This window comes from Bubalus bubalis, chromosome 9 (assembly GCF_019923935.1).
Source record: "Bubalus bubalis isolate 160015118507 breed Murrah chromosome 9, NDDB_SH_1, whole genome shotgun sequence".
Classification (NCBI taxonomy): domain Eukaryota; kingdom Metazoa; phylum Chordata; class Mammalia; order Artiodactyla; family Bovidae; genus Bubalus; species Bubalus bubalis.
The window spans coordinates 52555231-52567256 of NC_059165.1; the positions used below are offsets into that span (position 1 = coordinate 52555231).

General features: G+C 43.7%; 1 protein-coding gene across 2 annotated transcripts in view; it reads left to right on the top strand.

The window, feature by feature from the left end:
- DPYSL3 (dihydropyrimidinase like 3) overlaps positions 1-12026 on the top strand; it is a 117891-nt gene that overhangs the window by 69565 nt on the left and 36300 nt on the right. For both annotated transcript variants that reach the window (XM_006069398.3, XM_044947512.2), the window contains exon 2: positions 9451-9539. In XM_006069398.3, coding sequence (XP_006069460.3) covers positions 9451-9539 — 89 coding nt within the window. The remainder of the gene's footprint in view (positions 1-9450; positions 9540-12026) is intronic.

Sequence of the window (12026 nt, forward strand, 5' to 3'; positions counted from 1 at the left end):
CCTCCCCCCGCCCCAAGATGCCGCGTGTTCATCAACTCAGTGGGGAGAAGAATAGATAATTCATTTCATGGAGGAGTAACTGAACAAAATGTACATAAAGCTTGTAAGAGTTTCTGGCATGTTAGAACTTTTCAGTAAATGCTGGTTATGAATTACTCTTCACTCGCTGTGATCAGAATTACTGCCCTTCCGCACATCTAACGCAACATCTTTACAGCCAGTAGTCACACAAGTGTACATTTCAGGAATGAATTATTAAAACTCCTTATCCCTAGAATCAAGGCCTGGTTGAAATTTCAGGCCCTCTTCCCTGATGAACGAAGCATTTGGCTCTCACACAGGCTGTTGGGCTAAGGGGACATAGTCTGCTGTTTGAACATAGCTAGACTCCAGTTTCCTAGTCTGAATATGAATATGGAGCTTTCCTCCATAGCTCGTGGATTTGAGGCCTCAAAGAACAATGCCGCACAAATGAAACAAATAGAAAAAAACCCAAATAGCAAACAAAACACAAAACTCTCATATAAACCCAGACCAAAGTTGGCCAGGAATTAAGTCTCTTAAACTATTGACTTTTTGTCAATCTCTGTTCTACTTTACACTTGTCCTGAGCAACACAATGTGTTTCTCAGGTGCTTTATATCTAATAGTAGTAGCAACCAGCATTTGTACTGGGATTTAGATTTGCCTTTAACTGGACATGTCCATAATCAGAGCAATAAAATAGAGGTGGTAGCACAATAGAGAAATTAGTAGAAATATTTGTGATGCCTGCCACTCATGGAGCCTTTTCTATAAGTGCCCAACACTATATCATCATATTTAATTCTCACAGTAGCCCTTGGAGGTAGGCAGTTACCTGTATTTTGCAAATATACAAATGGACCTTTCACTCAACCAGAGACGCTGAGGCCCAGGGATGGATCCATTGAGTCACTTGCCTAAAATCACACAGTGAGTCAGTAGCAGAGATGCCAACACAGCTTTGGCTTCCAGACTCCCTTGGTCACTGCTGCAGTTCTGGATGGCTCTGAGAACTGCGATCAGGGCTGGTTTCCATCCAGACGGCAGCCTTTCCATTTTCCTCTCCCCTAAGCCCAGCTGAGGATGTACCACGTTTTTTTCTTGTGCCCAGATTTGGTACATCCTATTTTCTGATGAGGCATGCTTATCCTCACTCTAGATTTACTCCACCCTGCCCTCTCCCTCCTCCCCCCTAACCTTTTCACCCGGTGAGCCTCCCTAATCCCCAGTACCCTCCTCCCTCTGCTCTGCTGCCCAGGATCTGGGACATCCCTGTGACTCTGCTTCGGGCGCTGCTCTTACTTCTGACAAACCAACCCATGGTGACCCATACAGGTCCTTGTTTCAAGAGCAGGGATGGTGGTCCTGCAGTTACATTACGTCATTTTAGATGATTCTGAAAGAGGGCATTCAATAACGTTGAACCACATAGAGAGAAATTTTGTCTCCTTTCAGGTGAAGGAAAAAGTCTTCAGGTAGTGGTGATTTGTCTTGAACACCCTCCCTGCCACCCCAACACTGCGTAATCTACCTTTTAACAGAGGTAGCAAATCTGAGGCCCGTTCTTCAGAATCCTTTTGAGGACGGCAGAATGTAGCCAAAATTTCATGAGGTTTTTATTGTGTTCATTCCTGGGTTTACTGTCTATTTTTGGTAAGTGATACTAGCTTAGAATTTATGGGAGTGAGACAGTGTTTACTTTTAAAATACATTTATTTCAGGATAATATTAAGTAAATAACAGTACAGTTTGTACCAGGATCTGTCCAGTGTCTTGGAAATACACAGTGGGGACTGAGGTTGGGCTTCACAAGCCTAGCTGACCTCCCTGCTTGAGGGTAGGATGACTTTGTGGCTCCTTCTGTTCATCGCTGGGTCATCCCTCCCCTTGTCATCCTCTGGTTCCTGGCCAGGTTTTCCACTTGTGCTTATCCGTGTTTGGGACCCTGTTCAAGATTGGGAGAGCGTTATCGGGGGCTGGGATTAAGATGCCATCCACAGTTCATTCCGCCACTCCAGTCTGACCCAGGCAGCCATGTCACTTGTCTGGCCCTTTGATAACCATGTCTTCAAATGGTGAACATGGAGCTGTAGGGGGAGTAATGCGCACAGCTGGCTTTGGTGTTCTGGTTTAGAAGACGGGGCCACCACCCTGCCCTGGTTAATCCTGCCCTTGGCCACTGCTTCCTCCACCTTATGGTTGGCCCTCCAGGGCCAAATTGAGCCCTTTAAACAAAGTGAAAACAGTGCTTGCTGTTCGTTATGCATTATATATAGTAGGCTATGTTCTGAGGGGAATGTCCCCTGTTAGCTTCCATGGTGCACACTTAGTCATAAGTATATTTGGGTGATGAGAGAAAGGAGGTATTTCTTTTTCTTTTTTTGGCAATGCCACGTGGCATGTGGGATCTTGGTTCCCTGACCTGGGATTGAACCCATGTCCCCTGCATTGGAATCGCAGAGTCTTAACCCCTGGACCACCAGTGATGTCCTGGAGGAATGTTCTTGAGATTCACCTGTAGCAGTTCAGAGTTTTGGAATAGCCAGCCCTGTACATCTGCCCCCGGCTTCAATAAAGACTCAGAGCAAGAGGCTGCATTGCCCTCCAGGAAGTGTTCTTTTCTCCCTGACCTCACTCTATCTCTCTGTCTCCATGACATGTTTGTCACTGAGGGGCCTGGAAACTGATCCATGCATTGGGCAGGGAGAGCGAGTTTGGGGGCAGGTTTCAGACCTCGCCACCCACTCCGCATTCTTGAAGGAGGAGGGCATGTAGATTGTTATCTGCTCACAGAGCCTTATTTCCAAAGGAAGAATGACCTGGAGGGGCCGTGGGAACCTGCCCTTTTCGGGTGGGTGTAAACAGAGAAGTTTTGGCTGACCTTGGCTGCTGGTGGCAGGAGCTGAGAACAGTTGCTGGGGGTTGGCTGGGGACTGGCGTCTCAGGAATTCCCTTTATGGAAAGGCCTGTTAGATTTTGATGAACAGAGTGTTGGTTCAGTTCTTCTAGAGTGTTTGTGAGAGGGGCACTGTACGGCAGCCATTATGATTGGAAGAAAGAATAACCATAATAGTAACTCCCATGTACTAAGATCCATACGTTCCCAAGCAGAGACTCACCATCATCCTAACCAGCACCCTCAGAGAAAGTGATCATTGTCCCCCATTTCACAGATGAGGTAACTGAAGCCTAGAGAGGTGAAGTCACTCATCCAAACACAGGTAGTGTTTCTTTGAGAAGTCAAACTCCTCACCGCAGGTTGCATATTCAACAGCAGAGATGGGTTGAGAAGGCTGCTCTCCTGGGAGCCTTGTCAGTACCTTTTTCTGAATCCCACAGTGAGTCAACCAGGACTGTCTTAGAAAGCCTTTACTCTGTCTTCTTTCAATGATGCTGCTTTAGGAAAGAAAAGCAACAAGATTTCATCTGTGTAGTCTATCCATCCTGTTTATTCTTAAGAATGGGAGTGTTTTTAGGGAGTCAAATCTAATTATCCAGATGGGATTTTATTTTAAATAACCACGTGTGCCTTCATCTGGACTTAAAAGGATCTTGAGTCCCCACTGAGGGTTGGAGTCTGTGCTTTGTGATTTGAACACAGGTAATAAAAGATTTGACTGTAGAAGATTCCATCTCCAGTTTATATCCTCTTTTTTTTGTCCTTCCTCGGATTAGAGTTTTTTTTCCTGAGCTGCTGGAATGTCTGCAGAGCAGAGAACAGATGTGTCCTGAGTACTGTCCCGGGGCTGACTTTATTGCCTGGGAAGAAATCCATGGAGGGCTCTGGTTTCTCTGGGAAACATATTCATATTAGCTCAGATGGAGGTGGTAATTTAAGTCCTTCAAGTTGACTACTAGGTGAGGAATACTGAAATGGGAGCCGGCATCCCCAGCCAGCTTGAGTTCAAGATTCTGTCTTTGCATTTGCTAGTCTAGTTGGAATCATAGCCATTGTTAACAGCATTTGCTTGTGGGTTTTCTTTCTCCCCCTTCCTCCCTCTGCACCTCTGTCTTTTCTCACTCCTTTCCTTCTTCTTTTTTCTCTCTGTCTCTCTTCTCTCCCATTTTCTCACAAACTCTTAATTTTTTATAGTTGATTTCTCTGATCATTATCATACTCTAGTGAAGGAAAAAAAAAGTTGGACTTTATCAAATGTTAAGGGCCTCTGCTATCCTGGATAGTAAATCAGGTCTCTCTGTAAAATGCATTAATTGGGAGATAGGGATTGACATATACACACTATTGATACTGTGTATAATAATATAGATAATGGCTTCCCTGGTAGCTCAGCTGGTAAAGAATCTGCCTGCAATGCAGGAGCCCACAGTTCGATTCCTGGGTTGAGAAGTTCCCCTGGAGAAGGGATAGGCTACCCATTCCAGTATTCTTGGGCTTCCCTGGTGGCTTAGACAGTAAAGAATCTGCCTGCAATGTGGGAGACCTGGGTTCGATCCCTGGGTTGGAAGATCCCCCGGAGAAGGGCATGGCAACCCACTCCAGTATTCTTGCCTGGAGAATCCCATGGACAGAGGAGCCTGGTAGGCTACAGTCCATGGGGTCGCAAAGAGCTGGATACTACTGAGCGACTAAGCACAGTACATAATATAGGTAACTAATGAGCACCTCCTATATAGCCCAGGGAACTCTACTCAATGCCCTGTGGTAACCTGAATGGAATAAAATCCGAAAAAGAGAGGATATATGTGTATGTATGGTTGATTTACTTTGCTGTATAGCAGAAACTAATACAACATTGTAAAGCAACTATACACCAAAAATTTTTTTGAAAAACACACAAACATCATTAGGCCATAAGGAGCAGGTCTGATGCACTGACTTTATAAGGAGTGGTTTACAAGTGATTGGATTCCTGAAGTTTCCTACCACAATGAAAGCATTCCTGCACTGGACCTGCCATATTCAGTGTCAGAGAGGACAGCCCTGTCAGAAAGAGCCACTTGGCATAAGGTTTACGGATTATTGGTGCAGTAGCCTCAGGTGGAAAGCAGTCAGGAGCCAAGAGACTCTGTCACTTGGAGAAAGTCATCTCTCTCTCTGTGTATATCTTCCATTTAGAAAATGGGAACAATAGTCCCTCCCCCGTAAGTTTCTTAATTGAAAGCATTTTATTAAAATTTAAAGTACTGTAAATAATGAGTAGAATAAACGGAACTAGTATTTATAGGTATTTACTATGTGTTAGCATGTTAAATATTTTATATATACATGTACACACACACACTTTTCCCCCTTCATCCCCCTTATTGCATTCTGGCAGCCACCCTGTGAGGTGAGCCTGGTGTTATTAATACTACCACTGTGAGCTAATAAAACTGGGGTGCTGAGAGGTTAAGTCCTAACTCAAGATCGCAGACCTGGTTAGGTAGTCGGCCTGATTCTCCCAGTACTGGGAGAACCCCGCGGAGCCCAAGCTTGGTAGCTGGCACACCTAGAACCTGGCTGGGCTATAAGAGTGGGCTGCATTGAGTCCTGGTGGCCGTGCAGCGCCTGAGGCAGCCACAGTCCTTGGTGATTCAGTCTCTAATTAGCTTCATATTGGGTTCCAAACACCCTCCAGGTTATTCCCATGTGCTCAGGAAGTGCCATCATTCCTTTTAGGTGTTAATGCATGAGAAACGTTGGTTGGCTCACGCCTACCAATGCAGGAGGCATAAAAGATGCAGGTTCGATCCCTAGATCAGGAAGATCCCCTGGAGGAGGGTTTGGCAACCCACTCTAGTATTCTTGCTTGGAGAATCCCATGGACAGAGGAGCCTGGTGGGCTACAGTCCATAGGGTCACATAGAGTCAGACACAACTGAAGTGACTTAGCACACACACACGCATGCATTAACCACTTTAATAAAAGTTTGGGGGACAAGCTGAGGACCCCCAGGAACAGCATTTGCTTGAGCTCTGTGAGTTGTGGTTTTGATACTTCTGTTCTCCATGATAAAAAACAAATAATAATACTGTACTAAATAGAGCAGGGGTTTTATTATCCCCGTATCTGAAACCTGTGCAAGGCCCCCACTTCATCTTTGCGCTCATTTAGATTTTTGATGATTGGGTCAAAATTATTTCAATAGCATTTGAACAGTTTTGAATGATGCCATCTCAGTGATGTTAATTCCACTTGGGTCACCTCTTCCTATCCCTCTGATGTACAAGGTGCCTGGGATAGCTTTTACCCCCTTGTTGAGATTTGATGCTTACTGAAAGAAGTGATGATCCCCAGTGGCTCAGGACTGGATGTCCCCAGGCAGGAGAAGATGGTCATATTTCATGACAGGGCTTAGTTCAGGCAGTAGCTGGCTCCTTTCCCCCAACCAGCTTATTTCGCTCTTTGCTAGAAAGATAAAGAATATCAGAAAAGCACTGAGCTGTGAGAGGGAACTCTTAAAGTTACCAAGATTATTGTTAGTGTGAAGCTCCTGCTGGAGAAGCTTCTGTCACCTTCACAGACACACAAACTGTGTCTGGGGTGTGACTTTGTACTGGGCTGGCTGATGGCTGCCCAAGAGACTTTTATAGAGCTTATCAAATACAGATTTGTTGGCCCAGAGCAGGACCTGGAAATCTATATTTTTATAATGTGCACCCTCGTTTGGGAAGCACAGTCGTAGGAGTGTCTCGTATAATTTTGCAATTACTGTTATTTTAGATAACAATAGCCTTCAATTAAAATGTTTTTCCTTAAAAGCCCAATTTTCTGACCATTTCACATAATTTTCTGACTCAGATGGCCTTTCTATTCTTCTGATATAATACACCCTCCTATGTCCCACCCTTCATCCATTTATTTGACCAGCATTTAACAGCTGTCTAAGATGGGTCCCAGCTGTCTAAGATAGGGTCACAAAGAGTCAGACACGACTTAGTGACTGAACAACAAGAGATGGGCCCCAGGAAATGAGCTAAAAAGATCAAAAGACACATAGTTCTAAGCCCAGAGAAGCCTGTGGTGTAGCCAGGAGACCATTAAACAGTAAACCAATTCTTGTGGAATAGTATCATTGTTTCAGCTACAGTGGAACACCTAAAATTTGCTGGAAAGTCAGGTAATACATCTTGGGGTAAAAACCCTTTGAGGCTTAACACAAGAGAGGATGGTTGTCAATGGCAGGTGACCACAGGAGACAGCAGAGAGAATGGCTCTGCAAAGGCTTAGTGGCCAGAGGGCCATAGGTGGCAAGAACTGCACATTCTTTCTTTTGCCACCATATATGTAGAGCTGATGGTAAAGAATCCGCCTGCCAATCTGGGGGACACCAGAGATGAGGGTTTGATCCCTGGGGCAGGAAGATCCCCGAGAGGAGGGCATGGCAACCCACTCCAGTATTCTTGCCTAGAGAATCCCCGAGCCTGGAGGGCTACAATCCATGGGGTCACAAAGAGCTGGACACGACTGAGCGACTAACACACACACACACACACACACATTGGTAAAAACACGTGATAGAAACGAGGGTGGACGTGCTGACAGAGGGCAGCTCACGAGGGGCTTGGAGGCGGTGTGTGGTGGGAGTTTGTATTTGACCTCATTAGTGCATTTTCTTTGCCACGTATGTAAGTTTTTTCTCAACATCTCATTGATGTGTATCTTTTTAAAAAAATCCTTCCCCCGACAGTACTGCATGATGAAATTGCTTCTTCTCACGCAATACCTTGGAAGCAGGAGAGACTGAGCAATAATTGGCTATATCCCCAGTGGAGCCCTAGCTTCAATTCTCATCTTCTGGCCCTGTTCACAGTCTTTGATTTCGGAAGCCAGAAGTCAGTCTGTTTGTGGGGCAGCCTTCTCCGTAAAGCCTAGGTCCCTTTTGAAAGCCCTGTCTCACCAGTGTCATCTCATGTCCTCATCAGGTCCCTCCTTGATCCCTGGGTTCCCTCCACACTGATCTATTTCAGGTTTTCAAAGAAACACTTTTCTCCCACCACAGGGCCTTTGCACACACGGTTCCCTCTGTCTGTAGTTCTCCTCCAGTCCTAGCCTCTGTTTTAAAAAGCCCTGTGCCGTGCTGTGCTAAGTCACTTCAGTTGTGTCCAACTCTGTGTGACCCTATGGACTGTGACCAGCCAGGCTCCTCTATCCATGGGATTCCCCAAGAATACTGGAGTGGATTGCCATCCGCTTCTCCAGGGAATCTTTCCCACCCAGGGATCCAGCTGGTGTCTCTTAGGTCTAACCTGCAGTGGCAGGTGGGTTCTTTACCACTGGCACCACTTAGGAAGCCCAAAAAATGGGGACAGGGGTGATGGCAAAGGTGGTCCAAAAAAGCCCCATTCCCCTTTATTTGTGATGCTTGACACAATTTTACATTGTTTTACTTATTCTGGTGACTTTATTGCCAGACTTCCGCTTTAAGTTCCATCAAGCCAGGGACCTGGTGTGGTTCATTCTCTGCCACATCCTTACCACCTATTTAATAAGAAAAGGTTAGATACCTGTTTGCTGAGTGAGTGGATGTGTGGATGGATGGGTGGGTGTAGTTGAACTCTGTATGTTGAATTCGTAACAAACTACAGCCCACCATCGTTTATCAGGCTGCAGCTCCACTCAGCCAGGCTCCTAAGAAGTCTCTTCTCCCACATGAACCCAGCAAAGCTATGTCCATCCTTCACGCTGTGCTCTAAGCTCCATTCATTTAATGGAATCTGTGATCTCTAAAGCTCACAGTGATCTGTTTCTCTCCTGACTTAGACATAAAATATATGTTTGTGTTTTGTTAATTACCTTGGAATGTCTGTGCTTTGTTTCCAGTTGGATCACTTACCCAACTTTCATTTAGTTATGACTTTTAAAAAAGACTTTTCTCATAAGAAAAGCAATAAAGAAATATATTTCAGAGAATGTGAGAAATACTGAGTGTAGTGTACTCAGTATACTGCGTGTACTGAGTTCATATATGAATCCCGCATAATTTCTCCTCCTTGAGTTATACATTCCACAATTTGTGTGCATATGTGTGCACGTATAAGCCTCCCGAATTTTAAACATAACATGATCCCCCTGATATAAAGACTTTTCAAGGTTCATTTTGTGCCTGACCCTAAGTTCTGTTTTCGAGACTTACTGTTGAGTGCCAACAGAACACCAGATGGGACGCTAGACACCGAGGTAAGTGTTATCCTACTTAGTGTTGTTTAGTGCTTTCTGGAGAAAGATAATATAAAGAGTAGCTGCATTTCTAAGTGGCTGTGATAGGTTGCAGAAGAAAGAAGTGAAAGAATAATTTGAGTTATGGTTAAACAAGAAAGATTGGATCCCCAAGAGACACAGCCACTCAAATACTGAGTGCCCTGAACTCACAGGCATCTTAAGACAGTGGTTCCTGCTAAACAAGGACTTGGGAGAACCTTGGGAGACCACTCTTCTCTGAAATCTAGCTGTAAGAATAACTCCTGTTTTCCTTCTTTTCTAGAGCGACCGTCTTCTGATCAAGGGAGGCAGAATCGTCAACGATGATCAATCCTTTTATGCTGATATTTACATGGAAGATGGCTTAATAAAGTATGTATATAGGACCCTTCGCTTTATCTGTTGAACTTTCTTCGCTAGAGACTCAGAAAGAAACTTGCTTCTTTTGCTTAGTAGACCAGTGCTTCTGTGTATTTCATTTCTCCTGTTTAAAAGTGAATCTTTCATTTAGCCCTTCAGTCTGGATAATCCCTTTAAAATTGGATTTTAAACTAGCCGTAGGTCACTTGGATTGCATTAATGAGTGACAAATCTGAATTCAGTCACCCAAATGATGCTACAGGCCCCTTTGGGCAAGCTGCATTGATGGGCACTCTATGTGTTGTGAAGAAGTGGGTGATGTGACCATTGTCCTTAAGATCGTTGAAAAACTCCACAAATTACAGTACCCTAAAAATATAAGGCCCAGTATAATAGGTCCATTCCCTTCTTTAGGGGCTCTTCCTGACCTAGGGATTGAACCCAGGTCTCCTGCATGCAGGCAGATTCTTTATCTGAGCTACCAGGGAAGCCCCATAATAAGTACCAAAGGAATTCAGGTAAAAATAAGTAATTTACAAGTGCATGAATGGAGAAATCCCTTCAGAGGGAGGTTTTGAGGTGGAGAGGGCATTTAGACCGAACCTTGACTTAGGTAGGACTTGGTTGGGCAGTGCACAGATAGGACAAACGTTTCAGGCCAGGTTTCCCAGTAGACACTTCAGGGATATGTAATTACTTTACAGAATGGTTTGCTATTGGATGCCTGAAAGCAGCATAGCCAGATAACCTTTATGTGCAACTTCCTTACATAGTGATCTTTTAAAAAGGATTTGACCTATACATAGCCTTTCATCACATAAAGCAGGCTGCTTCCCCACACTGATAAGACGTAGTTTAGAACTAGTGTATCCAGCCCACCAAATGAGCCATCCCTGGCCTCATACAGTTTTATTTTTATATTATTCAGCTTCGTTGGCTATTTTTAAGATTCTGGTTATAGATCGCTTACTTATCTTTGAGAACTTGGCTTAGATAAAACTTTCTTTGGGCGGACATTCCTTACCAGCCCCTAAATCTAGGAGCTTTGATGAGTTTTTTTTAAGATTTTTTTTTTTTTTTTAATGTGGACCATTTTTAAAAGTCTGTATTGAATTTGTTATGATATTGCTTCTGTTTTATGTTTTGGTTTTTTGGCTCTGAGGCATGTGGATCTTAGCTCCCCAATGAGGGATTAAACCCACACCACCTGCGTTGGAAGGCAAAAAACCAGGGAAGTCCCTTGATAAGTTTTTAAAATACCCCATGCTTTTATCAATCATAGCAATTCTGACACTATTAGGCCCCCTTGAGGGCAAGCACCATATTAGGTTCTTCGATGTATCTACAGCACTTAACCCAGTACTTGATACATAGAGACTTTTGTAAGAGCTGCCTTTTATTGAGTATATATCATAGTGTGTGCCAGGCATTAGAGTAAATGCTTTACAGGTCTCATCTTATTTAATCTGCCAGCAGTTCTATGAAGTAGGTACTCTTATTACCCTCTTTTTCAGAGGAGGATAGAGAAGAAAGAGGAACAGAGAGAGTAAATAACTTGCTAAAGATCAACATATTAATTCATTGAATGAATGAACAAATGCAAGAATGAAGATGTTCACACTTTGCGGCTTTTCCGATTTGCATACATTTTCATAATAGAAGTAGGAAAAATGGTGTTATTAGACAAGTCAACTGATGTAAAAAATACTTTCTTCAAGATATAAGCCACAATTAATTTTATATTTTTCTCTTACTAAAAAATTATTAGTGTAGTCTGCTCTCTTTGGAGCAAATGTGTTCCCTCATTTAGACATTTTCAGAGTTAGGAAAAAAAAATTCAGTGCCTCATGCTTCTTCTTCATTCCAGAGCTCATTAATTGATCATGGAACTTTTCGTGGTTGACCCTTAAACACAGGCCCTGAATCCTTCTTTGTGCAGTGATTCAGGCATCTACTACCATAGTTGAATATATAAACTGAATCTTCTTTGCCTTCACTATTAAAATAGACCGGAAGGCCACTTGCCAAGGACGTTATAGAAGGAATTTAACCATCCAATGTGTGTGTTGGTGGAGAGAACGGTGTATAAACATGATTTTCATCTAATCCTATAATTTGATATATCTTCAGCAACTTTCTTAACCCATAGAACTTTGAAACAGAAATCATTCCTTTCAGTTTTTACAGAGTTGTGTGCCTGTGAGGGTTGATGGAGTGCCTGCTGTGTGCAAAGCAGCTGTCTCAGGCCATGGACCTGTACTGTGTCACATGCCATGGTAGAGTCATTGGAAACCAAGTCAACTCTCTTCCCCCAGGGACCTGACAATCTTAGGGGAAATGATATGTTTGTCCATACAAAGCACATGACATTACCTAATAATATCAATGTGTGTGTGTGTGTCCCCAGTCACTCAGTCATATCCAACTCTTTATGACCCCATGGACCATAGCCCGCCAGGCTCCTCTGTCCATGGGATTTCCCAGGCAAGAATACTGGAG